Source organism: Micromesistius poutassou (assembly GCF_964030765.1).
Source record: "Micromesistius poutassou genome assembly, chromosome: 20".
NCBI lineage: Eukaryota > Metazoa > Chordata > Actinopteri > Gadiformes > Gadidae > Micromesistius > Micromesistius poutassou.
In genome coordinates this window covers 1347065-1363823 of record NC_140290.1, presented here as the reverse complement: position 1 = coordinate 1363823, position 16759 = coordinate 1347065, and the positions used below count along the sequence as shown (strand labels likewise).

At 42.2% G+C, this 16759-nt stretch overlaps 1 protein-coding gene across 2 annotated transcripts in view; it reads left to right on the top strand.

The window, feature by feature from the left end:
* The window catches only part of trappc9 (trafficking protein particle complex subunit 9), a 149757-nt gene that overhangs the window by 35539 nt on the left and 97459 nt on the right, over positions 1–16759 (top strand). For both annotated transcript variants that reach the window (XM_084484762.1, XM_084484761.1), the window contains 3 exons: positions 1777–1903; positions 3246–3378; positions 5345–5508. In XM_084484762.1, coding sequence (XP_084340888.1) covers positions 1777–1903; positions 3246–3378; positions 5345–5508 — 424 coding nt within the window. The remainder of the gene's footprint in view (positions 1–1776; positions 1904–3245; positions 3379–5344; positions 5509–16759) is intronic.

Below are 16759 nucleotides of genomic sequence, written 5' to 3'. Positions count from 1 at the left end.
AACCACTGACGTGAATGGATACAGAGAATAAAAGCAAATTATTAACTGTGATTGAAAAACTGCTTTGAATTTGATGTACAATGGTTGGCAGATCTAATTCATAATGAGGAGGTTGTTGGAAGGTTACATTAAATACAGAAAAGTAGTTTGAAGTGGAACCAAAGGATCAATCATACACTCAGTGATTAGAGATAGGTAGCCATGTGTCAGTTCAAACAATAAGAAATTCTCATACACGTATGCACGCACTCGCGCACACGCAAATCATTTTATCCCCATCTAATGTAAAGGAGTATAATAATCTGCTGTGTGGTTCTCAGTATTCAGATCAGGGGGAGGGTGGGTGTGTTTATCCATGGCTCATGTTCAATCTCCTTTCTGTGCCACAACTTCTTGTGTCCCTCCCGTCACCGTGTGAACCAGAGCTATCAGGCCTCAGATAGAGGACCTCATTCTGAAAGATAAATCTCGCTGACTTTAGCAACATCGGTGACAGGTCTTATTTGGTCTTCTTGGGGACATATTTAGTCTTCTTGGTGTCATGGTTTATTGTGATGGAGACTAGTTGATAGTATGGGACAACATCTGCCCTTGCTTGCACATTTCCATTTCTAAGACAATGTCTTTTTCTCAAAGATTTCAGATAAAATAGAATGTAAGTTAGGATAGGAGCAGGCTTCACTCAATGTGTATTTGAAACTATAAGAGTGCTGGCCTGATAAAATAAAATACAATTAAAGACTTTGTTGTATTCTATCAATCAATTTTATAGCAAGGGTAGGCCATTTATTTTAGGAAGCATCTTCTTGACGTATTTGTTGAAATTCTCTTACAATCCCGACATGAATCCATAATTCAGGAAATGACTCCTTACAGAGGATGATGCTCTTCCCTGCATCTCTCCACTTAACTGGAGACACAGCAGATCACTTTGTAGCACGGCGAGAGCTTTTCAAAACTTTGAAAATGGATTTTCAATGTTGGATTCTGCACGTCACCTCCCCGATATAATGGGCTGCCCTGAAGACTGAAGGCATATCTTTTTTAAACTCTCTAACTGTCCCAACCAGTTTGAGCAATGAAACCTTGGAGATTGTCCTCAGTCTTGAGTTGAGCAATGCATTTAGAGACTGACTTGTGAGTCTGCCTCTTTTTGCTTTCTCTGAATTGCCTACCCCAGCTCTAACTGAAGGTGTGCTGCCTCTTTGTTCATGCTGACATGTTTCTAATCCCAATTGCTCCTCATTTTGAATGAGTCTGCCTCTTCTCACTTTGTTATGCGATTTAGTCAAAGGCTGGGCAGGGTCGATTGTAAGTGTTATTGAATATTTTTTTTTATCAGCATATTATTGAAACGTATGTAGGAATTAATTCTTATTGAGCTGGAATTTTGATAGGAAATGCTTCTTGGGAATTTCTCTCATTCCGTAAATACAAACATCCACGTGCAGCCCCTAATGATCGCTAGTCTTTGTAGTTATTTTCCGCTTCCCAAGATTCCTAAGATCAAACTTCATTCACTGTCTCTCAAGATTCATTCACTGTCTCTGAAGGTTGACAAATGAATAGTGTTAGTGCATGACTTTGGTTAAAAATGGGTTTAAAGGATTTGTCTGCAGCCTGGGTGGGTGCGTACACATTGAGGTACTTGGGGCTGGCCCTCGAATTTCATGGTGTAATAAGTGCCATTTACTGTATATTAAGCCGCCTGGCTGTTTAATTGAAGGATTGATCATTGATTGTATGCATCTCTAATTCCCTCCATCTGTAAACCAGGGTTTGCTGACATCCGGGGTAGAGTTTGAGTCCCTGCCAGCTGCCCTCTCCCTGCCTGCAGAGTCCGGGCTCTACCCAGTCACCCTGGTTGGTGTCCCACGCACCTCGGGCAACATTACTGTCAATGGTAAGCAGAGTGACCACTGAGCGACCATCGCTGACTCCAGACCTCTTAGGACTTACACCGGTGTCCCCCATAACACTCATTTGGGTCCACTTCTCTTATGAAGCAGGGCAGGGGTAGCAGACTGGGTTAGTGAAGATGAGTCTCCAACCGGCCCTGGTACATAAAAGGAACAGACCCATAGGAGTTGTTATGAGTGACACCCAAATATGATGACACTTCTGTGGGAGTCTCGGTCTATGGCTGACCTTATTCCACATTTTATATCCTGGCATCCAACTATTGGCATAAAATATTATAATTATAATTAAATAATAAATTAATAACATACAAAAGATTAATTGAAACCCTTAATGTATAATTTTTTACATTTCTGGATTTAGACATCTCCAAATGACTACACCTAAATCAGTAGTTTTATTCAGATAATGACGTGCGTTTAATTTGGTCAATGGCATTATATCCCATTTCCCATTGGAAATAGTAATCCAGTAGAGACTTAATTGATCCAAGTGATATTTCAATATCGATCTAGCCTAATAGTAACTATGATGTGCTTCGATGACGTTATAACGTCAACAACTTCACAATGTCATCAAACTAAGCATTTTGTTATTGTGTTGATTGAAAATCCCCTAGCGACTGAAATTACATAATATACTGTACCTTTTAAGGTGGAACGTTAGCTAGTTATCACGTTAAATGTAGTCCCACTCCCTACCAGCAACAAACGGTATATACAACAAGATTAGGGAAATTGGGCACTGTAGGGAAAAGATTAAATAGCTTGCCTCCTTGTGGCCATTTTGATGCAATCCTCAAGGGAGAAGTGGGTGTTTTCCTTTCTTGGAAAGACTATGTTCATTGCCAAATCTGACAATCTAAAAATGGCAGACTGAACATTCACTCCTAGTCAAACACTGATATCAACATGGCTTGTTAAACAATCTTTGAAGTTATTTTGCAAAATATTGGCTTATTCTACAATGTTGAGCCAGATATTTGTTTAGATCGTAGAGAAAAGGAAATTCAGTTGTTTTCTCATTTTGAAACGTAGGCCTATACTGCTGGCAAAAGCCAAGAATAACATGACAAGCACGTCTTTGTTCATTCTTTACTCCTTCATTCATTATTTGGTCACTTTTTAAGAAGAATGGTGTAAATGACGAAATACGGATATTTGCTCATAATTGAGTGGCTTCTAAATAGTTGAACCTGATGTATGTATATTTTTTGTGTATACTATTATATGAAAGTGACTATCGCAGAGAAAGGGACTTTGTTGCAGATCTTTAATGAGGAAAGTTGGGAGTCGTATTGAGGTGATTGTGCTCCTCCCCACCAGGTTACCACACCTCTGTGTTCGGGGTGAACAGCGACTGTCTCCTGGACAGCCTGACCAACGTGAAGACCGGCGGCTGTCTGGTGGAGGTGGTCCCCTCGCTGCCTCGCCTCCAGCTCACCACCTCCCTCCCACGGTCAGAACATGTCAGAACCCTCGCTTCTCCCACTTTCATGCTGATCTGGAGGTTGAAGGGAAACGGTCACGCTTTCCTGACATGCACATGTGAAAAAAATCTTGGGTCTGTGAACATCAAAAGTGTGGAAAGGTTGGCCTGTTGCAAATCCTGGACCAATGAAGTCAACGGTTCCACTTTTCTATGATTTTTTTCCCGGTTTGATGTCGCCTTTTTTTCAACACATATGAAGCTGATATTATAAAATGGCAGACCATGACGGTTCCCCTTTATTATACGCCCTGAGTCATAATCCAATCAAACAAACAACCCTAATCATTAATGGCATTTGAGTAGACAAATAAATCATTATTGGTTACATTTAGCTCATATTTTCCAGGGCATATGTGTGCTTACGTGCTACCGGAGTGTTCAACTTCCATAGCAAATACTTGGGGATATATCTACATCTATATCTTGGGGAACATGTATTACTATATGCAGATTCTTTTCTTTTTTTCTAAATTTAGTTAAAATGTGCTTTATCACTAAAGCAGGGTGTCACAATTCTTCGTAAGTCGTCACATTTCTCACCATATAAGCTTTATACTCAATGCGGTTTCTGTTTTATCACTGACTCCTCCATTCGCTAAGACCACTGGCGTATCCATGGAGACGGGCGGGTCAGAGTTACGATTGTGGAGATAAACTCAATCAACCGCACCTGCTTTGAATTTGTGACAATTCGGTATGTGTTTGTTTTCTCCCTAATTACGTAATGTCCTTGCAATCTCGTCAAACACATTTGCCGCAAGAAATATGCTGCCTGCTTAATTGTATCTTGAATGAGGTACTTTAATTATCACAATGATTCAAAGCCTGCCACGCTTAACGCGGCTCAATACCTTGGATACGGATCTAAACCTTTGTGTCTCGATCACATGGCGTTGGTGTGAAGACCTTTTTATGGACACCTGCCCTTTTTACACAGGCTTTCTCGTTTCCATTTTCCTCAGTCCCATGAGCACCAACTTTTTAAAAATAGCAATGGCAAGAATCACATTCATGGCCGCACAAAGAGAACAACTCAACATATTGTGGCTTATTCTGCCCATTAACAATGATTATGGGGTTTAGAGAGCTACAGGAAGGGTCTGTGTTTCTGGGTGGGATAAGCACAGCGATCCTTCAGCTGCACTACAGATGGGTGAACACTTTCCTCCTGGAGGTGATGTGATGCCGGTGATCCAATGTTAATTTAACATGGCCAGACAATTATTTAAGAGTAAGTCAGTTGTTATCGGTCCTCAATGGGATGAAGATCTGTCTATAGTGGACCGAGGTCATTGCACCTAGTCTAGTCTTGAATTTTCATGTCCAACATAGACTTTAGTCGTATACCAACAAAAAGGGAATTAATTGTTTTTGCTGCAGTACGAATATGAACTGTAGTTCAGCACCGTTTGTTTGGGCTCCACAGCGCTCCAGACCTTTAATGATCCAAGACCTTACAGATTCGTACTAAAATAATTGCAAATTGTTTGAGAAAAACACTGATGTATGACCATGATTGGGTCATAACAAATCAGCGTTGGCTTTATTTGTGGGCACGCTTGAGTGTCGTTGATGTCCATTCCACTGTCAATAGGCTATACATTTACGCTCCATCACACTGGATTGGGATGTAAAGCCGTTCATTTGGCCTTTAGATCATCAAGGCATTAAATGAATGAAGCATCCAAATAGGAAAAGCCCTTGCATTTTTCTTAGTTAAACTGAATATTAGTATTAATTAATGTTAACTCAAAACAAAGCAAGTAATAATATTTAATGCAGCCTAAAAACCATTGATAAAAAAAACAACATATACAAGCTTGTTGTCATGGTGTCAAGCCATGGAGCAGATTTGTCAATGAAAGCCAAGATCAACGGTGGTCCTCCGACCCACACCCGATAATCCTCCGCCTCCACGCTGACCTTGCTCCAGGTCGGTGAACGTGCTGGCGCCGCTGTCCAAGGAGGAGCTGTCCAGCCGCGTGTCCCTGCAGCTGTTCAACGGAGAGACCCAGCAGCTGACCATCACCCTGGAGAACATCGGCACCGAGGACATCCAGAGCCTGGAGCTCACCTCCAAGATGGTCAACACCAAAGGTAAAGGCCTCACGACCCCCTTTTGTGGTGTCACACGCAGGCTTTAACCTCATCCATGGCAGAGCAGTAGACATCGCAGTTGAAGATGATGTAGGTGGGAATAGTGCCATCTGTAAGAAATGCTGTCGCCAACCGTCTGTTATTAATGAGTGAAATGCTCAGTGAGCATATCTGTTCTGGTGGACTGCACCCTCCACCTTTCGAGACGGTAAACATTTTAGTCTGCTCCAAGCTGGTTTCTGACCAATCAGGGCCTTTCTTCCCTGATTCCATTGGGGTGCCATCTTGCCTGTCAATCATATGCATGCATCGTCATTGTTCCATCACAGGTGGGTTAAGTGCGACACTTCTCAATGGCGGGGAAACCTAGAGCAGAGATGGAGGGAGCTTTTTCTTTTAGTAGTGAATTACTCTCAAAATCTTGCTCTCCCTCTCTTTGTAACACTCCAGTATCTTACGCATTGCAGCTTTAAGTGCACATCGAGTCCTTTTGGCTAAACCATTTGTCACAAAACGATGTGTTGTGTCTGTACAAAGTAAAGCGCTTGAGGCTGAGGCGGTTTTTGGTGGACCTTTCCATCTCCCTGCTTGGGCTGTCTGCAGTCCCCTGCCCCCCTCGCCTCTCCTCCCTCTCCTGCGCCATGTCACAGAGGTTTCCTGAGCCCATTGTTTGGTTTTCATCTGCTTCCTCACCTGCACACAGCCATGGCCCCCTGCCATGTTTCAAATCCCTTTGTTCAACACCTGCTCGGCACTTTAGATCTCTTCAGTCTGTCTGTCAAAGTCTGTCTCTGTGTCTCTGTCTCTGTCTCTTTCCTTTTCTCTCCATCTCTCTCTGCCACGCCCCATTTCCCCCACCTGGCCGGGGCAATATGTCTCTGACAGTGTGTTTTCTCACTCGCTAGTTGGTTCACGTAGCCGCTCTGTGTGTTTCACTGGTTGACTTCTATGATCAAACGTGCACCCCTCCGGCGAAAGTAACAATGGAGGTGCACTACTGATCCTCACCTCACCTTTAGCATGTGTGCGCGCATGAACAAATAACCATCTGTGCTTCCTTCAAAGTAAAATTTGACATTAATATTTTTGAGCATGAGCATTTTGTATACAAATATGAATGCATGAATTAAATTTTAACTAGTAGTTCTACAACAATACTAGAGCAATCATACAGTACATAATGCTACATTTTTATTGTTACTTTTCTACTACGACAGTCACTGTCTAGAAATGATGTGGCTATAACTGGAGCTACAACTCAAGCCACTAGAGGTTTCTATTGGGAAAACATTCATTGGGATTCTATTCTATTGGGAAAACGTTCAGGGGCGGCATTAGCTCAGGAGGTGTGGGTTGGCTGGTAACCGCAAGGTTGCTGGTTCGATCCCCGGCTCCTCCTAGCTGAGTGTCGTGGTGTCCCTGAGCAAGATGCCTCACCCAAATTGCTCTTGACGAGCTGGCTGTCGCCCTGCGTGGTTGACTCCGCCGTTGGTGTGTGAATGTGTGCATGAATGGATGTCAGTCAACACTGTAAAGCGCTTTGGATAAAAGCGCTATATAAATGAGGACCATTTACCATGATGCAGCTTTAAGACCATGCTTAAAGAACTGACCAATGTACACCTACTGGTGACCATGGGGAACGTTGCCATGCCCACTCCTGGTATCAACAAACTATAGTTATCGAAATTTAGGAATCCAGTAAATGTAATGTAACACTGGGGGTCTGCCCAAAGTTTAACAACTGGTCTTCTGGTCAAAGAAGACCACCTTTGAGAACTGCTGCAGAGAGCAATTAACGTTTTTCTTGAGCAGCTTAAAAGGATGTCTGGCAGTACAAGTTTTTAATTAACTAAAAGGTGAAATGTCAAACATAAAATTTCACATTTAAACCATCATTGTACTTGTATTGGTGTGGGAACAGAATGAAAATCTGTATTGGTTAGACGCAGAAGGCTTTGCCGGTCAAAGAAGAGGATTACCTCAATATATTTCGAAAAATAGCCCTAACCCCCATGTACAGCCTTGTCACAGAGGGCTTTCCTAACAGAGACACCTCGTTGTTGTTCTTAAAGTAAGCATGAGAAAGGATGGAAGAAGACTGCTGTTATGGTAATGCATCTGTAATTGTGGCTGTGTATTGGACCCTTTCTGGTCCCTCCGCCATAAATCATTCCAACAGATTTTGTGTCATGCGTTGGGAATCATTACACGGATAGTGCCATTCTTCTCCTTGATGTCGCAGTTTGCCTTGTGTCGTGTTATCTGGGATGCATCGCAATTCACTTGTTTTTAATTCATTCAAAGCAAGAGTAAAGCGAGAACGCAGCATCCAGCGCATAACTTAGCAGGCTTATCATGCTGCACAGTATGGGAGGTTGTACCCGTGCTAATTAGTCTGTATTGAAATAACACAATCATGTGGTGTATTTGTTTCCCGTCACTATCCGTTTCATGTAGGTAATTGTACGGCTTTGATCACAGCTGTTCTGAGCAGTATTTTATTGGCTATTTAAGTTGATAAGATGCGTGCTTTAGAACCATGATATAATATCTAGTTTCCCTACTTTAATTCTAACTATACATCGGCCCGTTTGTCGGGATGATGCATTAGTCGTGGTGTTGGTGTCTTTTTGGAAAGTCGAGGTTCGCTACCAACTGTTGCCGAGCTAATGAGATGAACAGAGCAGGTGCACACCATCCGTCAGCATGCAGACCATCAGTAATCAAACCCCCGGGTCACCGCAGTTTGTTATAGAACGGCTGCGGGGTGAACGCCGCGAGGCCTTTGGTTCAACAGGTGGGCCGCCTCGACACTAACGTATCACCAGCTCCGTTGTCGGATGCAATGCTTCTGTTACTTGCATTGGACTTGAGACGCATGCATGGGAACGGCGGTATTAATCACGTGACTCGGCAGACCTGTAGCCGGGAATAAACGGAGATGTAGTATCCTCTGCCATTTCCCTGGGAGAGCTCTTACACGGCGCTTCATTACTGCCCGAAGAAATAGCCGCCGGTGGGCAATTACTGTGTAGCACTGCTGAGCCCTGAGACCTTTTGAAGGCCATTTAATGTCACATCAGCTTTCTTCTGGATCACGTGGTACATGGGGGGGGGGGGGGGGCTGTGCGGCTGTACTGTTTTACTGGAGGTGGATTAATTTGCTTGGTTTTCAGGATGTGCCTGGATAGTGAACCACTTCAACTTGTTAATAAGTTGTTTTGTGGCTTACGATGAGACTCGCATGTTCAGTAGATTTACATTCCTTGTTATGAGAGAATATTGGATTATTTGACCTTTTAGTGACAGATGATGTAACAATGGCACAGAACGAAAGGAAGGTGGTCTTAACACTTCATTTCATAAGACAATTAAAGGTTTGCACCAGTCTTTGATTTTGACATGTTACAGTGTGAGTTAGTTTTTCTCTCTTTGATGGAAGAAATTTGTCAAACTCAACAAGGTACATAACTTATTTCACCAGAACAATTTTTCATAGTAGTGAACAAACGGTAAACAATATATGCCGTCATAAACCATTGGCAATTCCAGGTAAATATTGAAACCATTGAAACCATCAGACACTGAGATAAATGACATTTAGTGAGACTCCATATAGAAAAAGCCTTGCAGCTAGCTTGCTTTTATGAACAGGTTTTACACACACTTGTCGACTCTGCCACAGACAGCTTGCACTCCTGTGCAGCAACTTGCTCATTTGTGATTGGCTTACTGGGTTGCATTGTTTTGTCTCCCTTGTCATCTCCAATTTCTTTGGGTTTTTGTTCTTGACAATTAAAAACAAATAACTACGACAAACTTCCTCTCAAACTTGGGATATTGAAGCTGTAATGGTTTGCTAATTTCCTTATATGCTTTTAGGGTAACGTTCTCTGTCTCTTGTCTGATGACTTCATTCATCCTTTCCTCCACTAAACTTTTTCTCTATCTCTTCCAAACTATCTCCCTGTGGCAAGTAGCTAGTGTGCCAAGACCCAGTACAAACACGTTAGTCTTAAATAGAATAGGTTCTATTATTCAGCTAGTATTAATGAATATGCCACCACATAGACAAACTAAAACTATGTATCCAATGATTTAATGTATCCAGGTATTTTTCCTTTTTTGATTACTATAATTTTTGTTGTCTCATGCACACAATGTGGCCAACCCTCATGGGTTTACATGACCCAAAAGTACAGTTGCCTGGTAAGACATTTCATAAAATGTATTTCATAACAAAATATTCTGCCTTCTTTCCCAAAATTGGCTAATATATCTCAACAACAAAAAAGGTTACTTTTTTTTTCTTTTTTTTCATCATCATCCAGCCAAGAGTACATTTACTAAAAAGTACATCTGTTATGTCCTCGTAGACACTCTTTACAGTTTTATTGAAAGCGAAAAGAACATAAAAAGATAAAGACCGGAAATATTAGGTTTGAAGGGCGCTATGTTTGCACTATGTTTACGCCACGTGTGCTTTGCTCTGTTGTAAAACATTGTTCTTGTTCTCTGTTGTGTCACACCACAAATATGTGGCCCATATCGCTCTGCATGCTTTGTGCTTCACGTGAAAAAGGAATTGAGAATCCTGTAAGTAATACAGCGACCAGTCTACTACATATCCTAAACCTACGGAACGCAATCAAAGCTATTTTTGATGGATCCCATCTGGATCCTATGCTTAAGTAAATGTGAAGTTACATCACACGCCCTATCTTGTGAGACAGGAGCAATGGAGAAACCTCTAAACATTCAGTCAGTTAACCACAGCGTTCAACACAGGGTGACGTCAATTCCACATTCCCTATTGCTTGATGGATTTATTCTTGCTGGCTGTTTTAATGTATACAATGCAAAGCAGGCTTAGTCGACACTAGGCTCTACTTTAGCTTGGCACATCAAGTCATCCCTGTTATCTACGCCTTGTTAGGCAACGCTAGCAGAAATGCTCATAGCAGGGATATTTTTACAATTTGCTTTGTATTTTGGAATAATGTTGCAACAAACTAGCAATGCATACAATGATCATTTATCATAGTCCTTAAATCGGACAACATTCCTTTTTGCTCTCTTACTCCCGAGAGGAAGTGAAGTGTAACTTGTGATTCCCGTTCCGAGTCCAACTCTCATGTCTGGGTCCCATGTCTCCAGTTCTGTTTTGTGAAACAGTGAATAGGATCCGTACCAAAAGTGTACGCGTGCAAAAAAAGTTGAAAATGGCGTCTGGCAAATAAAAATCGGACTTATAATTCCATACGTTTGCACACCTCCAGGCAATTTTCATTTTATAAATCAGTGTACTGGAAATGTGAGTCAGTGGATCAGCCTTATGTTCCACCTTCAGACGCCCTTTAGACTTTCTGCCGAGTTATGGCAACAACCGAGAGGAAGACACTGATTTAAAGGTTCTTGTAGGTGAGGGGGAGGGCAGTAAGCACATCGTTGGGTTGCCACAGCAGCTGGGTACCAAACAGCAGAAATACATTGACACGTTGCTGTGGTGGTAAAGGCAGTGACTGCAACAATTGTCTTCACTGCAGTGATTTTACTCACAAAAACAATATAATCGTGTTTGGTGATGACAGCACAGTATTACCGCTAGATGATAATAGTAAAAAACTATTATTCACTGTTATGAAATTCTTTAAAGCTGTTGGATGCTTTCTTGGATTTATACAACCCATGACAATCGTTTAATCTGTTAGTTACAAACAGTCCGGCCACCTCCTCTGAGCGGAATGTGGATTTTGATTTGATTTATTAGTTGGCTTAAGGCTGCCCCACACTACACGATTTTTTAATCTTATGCGATTTTTGAGTCGGAGTACACCACACACATAACGAGAATCGCAGCCGATTTGTTGCTCTCCGATCCGACATAAGATTAGAACACAAGACGGAACACCCCACACTACAGGATAATCTTATCCGATTCTCGGCCGTGTAGGCTACGTCATCCAGCACGAGACAAGAGACCGAGAGACAAGAGATTGTAGATCTAGAGCAGCGGTTCCCAAACTTTTTTTCCTGCGCACCCCCTTTACGTCCCAACCGGGTTGGCGCACCCCCGATCCCCACTTCAAAAAGAAGGAAAAAAAACGCAACAAAGCTTTGTTTTATCGCCATATAAAGACTCTTTAATCATTTAATATATTTAATCATGCGTAAATAACCAGAACACGCATGACAATAACAACATCAACAAATATACAACAAATAGGGCAGCCAAGGGACACGACTGACGTTGTGTGCAAGATCTGCTCATGTGTGATACGCGTAATAGACGGGCAGACGACCGATCTACATGACCACTTTATGCGCCTCGCAGAAGTTAATAGAAATGATGATAAACAAAATATCACAGAGCATAGAGCAGGATTGTGAACGTTTACAATGTCTCATCTCAATTTACAATCTGCAAAATGTGTCTGTGTTGGCCGACTTACTTTTTTTAGTTAGGATATTGATGCTGCGCGCCTCCTATTTGCAACGGAATTTGTTTAAGATATAAAACCATTTAATTTAACACACACGCACTAAAACAGATATTTTCGTTTTTAAATAAATATTTGGAAACGAAAATTGAAAAGTGAGGCGCCGGGGGAGGGGGCATCACGATGGTGACTCTCCATCGTGATGTGATGGCATTATGGAGCACCCTCGGGTCAGTGTGTGTGTGTGTGTGTGTGTGTGTTTTGCGCGTGTGTTTGTGTGTGCGTGCGTCGCTATTATGTTGACTACACACTCAACATGCCGAAAATATCTATCATGTTGGATAACCCCGATTTTGAGATCGGGTGGTCTTAAGTTTATGAGATTCTATCTTAGAACACTACGGCAGACAGGATCATCTTGGCCGATTTTCGTCCCGATTTGGCTGCCATGGGAACGCCACCCCGATTCTCGTAAGGGGCAAATCGGCCCCGATATCGGGACATTTATCTTGTAGTGTGGGGTCAGCTTTAGGCTATACCTTTTAAATGGAATGGTGCTTATGGGATAGTTATGGCTCACTACCAGGTACAAATAACGCTGCTGGTTTGAATGTTCATGATAACGTGGCTCTATGTTTGATATTAAAATAAATAAAATGTGTGATAAATAAAGGTTATTAATAAAGGTCCCACCGTGTTCCTTGGCCAGAGGGGAATGGTCCAGTCGTCTTTACTTTAGCCGTGCTAAGCACCGGCTAAAGTTATTCCTGGGCATGGATTGGTTGACGATTAAGAGCTTCTGTGATTGATTGAATAAAGGCAATGTTCCATGCAAGTTGCTAATATCCAAAACATTCTTACTGTGAATTCAGAAACACGTTGTTAATACCAAGGAGCAGGTAGCAGTTGGGGATTTAACCCAGTACATCCTGGCTGTAAGTCAAACACCCTAACCACTACATTACCCGGCTCCGCCGCTTTAAAGAAAAGAGCTCTAGAAGTGACAGAAGACATTACTTCACGCCCGTTAAGCACTGAGTCGTAGGCCACTGTATGTTTTACCCAGTACCAGAAGTCAATGGCGACTGGATGGTAGCCTAACCTTGCTCCAATATGAGCACAGTGCTTGGAGACCAGTGCATCTGCTTGGCCTGTTGCTGCTCACCACAGTGACTGCAGGAGCAGCCGCCCGCAGATGAGTCAACTTTGAAATAGCAGCTCTTTGAGAGGCCGATAATTAGCACAAATTGGTACGTGCTCCTTTCTGCTCCACAGATATAATGCCGCTTCTGCGTTGCTGACGCTTATTAGCACGCACCGAAAGAAGCCCACAGTGTTCTGAATGTTGACTGCACAGGGCGACCGGCTCCTTCAGTGTCCCACAAAATATATATAAGTGCGTGGCACTAGGGTGACAGCTCGCATAAGGTCGTGCATTTGACCTTCAAAAGAGCTATGCAGGTTTGCTAGTTGTTAACAAACTTCTGACCTCCTGTTTACGCTGTGTATTGTGTGTGCGTGAAAGGGGCCCGTGTCACATGTCACATAATGAGCAGAAGCACTCTGGGAAGGGTAAGGTGCTAGCCTGGCTATTGCCAGACCAAGCTCAGACCATCGTAGATTGCACGTTGGTCTGGGGAAGCTGCTGTAATTTTCTTCAGCACAAGAGGCGTGATCAACGGGCGGAGTTAAATTGACTCTGTACACAATTGGCTGCTTGCCGTTGCTTCTCTGTCGTCATTGTGTTAAACCAGCCAATAACGTGCCAGGCGTAAAAGCCAGCTTGGTGATTGGCTCCCGCAAAAATGTATCGAAACTAGAAAGAAATGTGTTGCTCTTCTCCAGACCCTTCTGCTGGGCAAACTCAAATCACCGGCAGAATGGGCAGGGCTAAGGTGCTGTTGGTGGCGTTATTTGCCACCGTAATTCTTTCTTTGCGTTATCATACTGTTGCATAGTGTTTCTACCGTGACTCGTATACCGACATTATAACAATAAATAGTTATATTCTTAGCTTATTTAGTACATTTTTTAATGTTTTTCTATTGCATGTCCATTTGGTAGCTTTTTCTATATCTTAGGAACTCAGGAGAGTGCAGGATGTTATTGACACACTAGTACATTATTTAGAGTCATTCCAGCAAAAGTGAAATATTTCAAGCCTTTATTTGTATTAATCTTGATGATTATTAACTTGACTCTCGCCAGATGAATTTCGTTCCGCCTAGCTCCACTCATCCATCTGGGATCGCTCAATTGAAGAGGTGCTTTAGAAGGCTGGGCCTTATCAAAAATCCTTACATATGATTGGATAAACCACTTCATCTTTATTGACGTGCTACTTCAACCACTCACATCGAAACCAACCCGTGACGCTTGCTTCCTCGATGCGAGCCGCCATTGTTGTCTGAATCAAATGAAATCATGAAAACCCCAAATTCAGAATCTCGGAAAATTTGAATATTACACAAGATATTACTAAAATATATTTAATATGGAAATGTCTGCCTTCTGAAAAGTATGTTTTTGTATATGCACTCAGTTCTTGGTTGGGGGTCCTTTTCATGAATTACTGCATCAATGCGGAGTGGAGTCGATCATCTATTATCTTCCCCTTGACAAGACCACATGTACATGCATGCCTCAGTCCACTCCTTGTGACACTCATTTTTTAATGACCTTTTCTTGACAATCCTCTCAGGGCAGCGGTTATCCCTGTGCTTGTGCACCTTTTTCTACCACACTTTCTCCTTCCAACTTTCTATAAATATGCTTGGATACAACTCTCCGTGAACAGCCAGCTTCTTTAGCGATGACCTTTTGAGGCTTAACCTCCTTGTGGAGGGTGTCAATGAGCATCTTCTGCACAACTGTCAGGTCAGCAGTCTTTCCCATGATGGTGAAGCCTACCAAACCAGACTGAGAGACCATTGTATTTTGAGGTAATTTGCTGATTAGAGTGTGACACCTTTAGTCTACAATATTTACCTTTTTCGCAATAATCTCATTTCTGAGATACAGAATTTTGGGCTGTAAGACATTATCATCAAGTTTAATACCAATAAAGGCTTGAAACATTGCACCTTTGGGTGTGATAAATCAATGTAATATATGAGTTTCACTTTTTTAAATTGAATTATTGAAATTAACTTTTCCACAATATTCTAATTTATTGAGATTAACCGCTATGTACATATACAACACCTCCAACGCCTCAGATCCTCTGTGATGCTTTTATCGTGGAAGAATGTGACTGAAAAACGGAATTCCCCAATAAAATCTACAAGCGTATTTTGCCGCGTTTCCGTGAGGATGCGGCCATGCATACCATCTGGGTGTGTTCAACATCATGGGGCCTTACTGCTTAATGACGCTGACCCATTGCCCTTACCTGCCTCCAGGACATAAAGAGGACTTCTCTGGCCTTTCCTCCATGCTAGTGTGTCTGCCATGGCTCCCGGCATGCTCTCGTCTTCTCTCTGTCTGGGAAGCGGATGAATAAAAGATGAAGGGCCGTAATCAAACAATGTTATTTTTGTGTGACCAACTGTCAAAAAAGGGAATATGTGCGTGTGTGTGCTCTCTCCATTAGGTTAGGTAGCACAGAGGAACAGTGCCCTTCCCCCCAGCTGTCAACAGGGGGCAGTGAATGTAGCCAGAATCGACAGTGTTACTCAGATGAAGTGGTAATATTTGTATTGATTTGATTGCTTTCTCGATTACACTATTAACAACAATGTGACTGAACACTTTCACTCATGATTATCATCAGATTTAAGAGTTCTGTGTTATCGGGGCTCTTCAATACTAATGGAAATTGTATCCCTTTGGTCCAAAATAGTTCCTAAAAATATCTGCATGCAATATGGACATCAATCCACGGTGTCCACAACACTGACAGGTGGTGTCTTGTGAAAGACAGGATATTGACTTGTATATACAGTATATAGTAGCAATATGCCGGGATTAGTTGATGTATTTCTTATGAATTATTTATAACTGCCTCAGTGATGTCTTGCTCATTCTCAGGAAGGGGATCCTGTCCGAATGTCAAAAATACACAATTCTGGCTACAAGCAAAAGGATTCACTCCAACTAGATTAGCGCTGTACAAGCGACAGCAGTGCGTTGGGGTGGTTTCCCTTGGCCTGTGGCCAAGAGTTTATTTTTTTGTTGTTGATGTTGTTGTGTTGTGTTGTATCATATCCCTTTCTGTGAGTGTGTGGTGCAGAAAGCGGAATTCCCTAACACACATGTGTTGGAGGCAAACAATGAGAGCCAATCAGAGCCCATTGCCGCCACTGTATTGATTGTGTCACTCGTCTCTGCTCACAGCCCTAATTAGTTTGTGACTGAGGCTTAAAATGGAATTGGCAAGCTTGCTGAATTTTTAATCTTTGCTTCATTTGGGGGGAATTTGTGTGTTTGTCTAGCTATTACGAGGTGGCTGGCTCGTTCCACGCATGTTACTCAGGTGGGGTTTTTATGAAGCTTCATTTGAGGACACACATATCCATGCTAAATGCCACTAATAATACAAAATCACTACCACCAGAAAGGAGTTGTATGTGAGCCATCACAGCTGTAATTGTCACATTTCTAATACACATGTACGCCCAGGGGCTTTGCTTTCCATTTGCACTCAGTGCCCGCCTGCACCCCTCCCCTCGTTTTATTCAATCTAAAAAACACATCCTTTATAAATGTTTAGAGTTTTTTAGAAGTCTTTAGTAAAGGCCTGTGAGGACTCTCTCTGTCTTTATCTTTGTGTTCTCATAGAATATGGTCACATGCCTGTATGTTAAAAA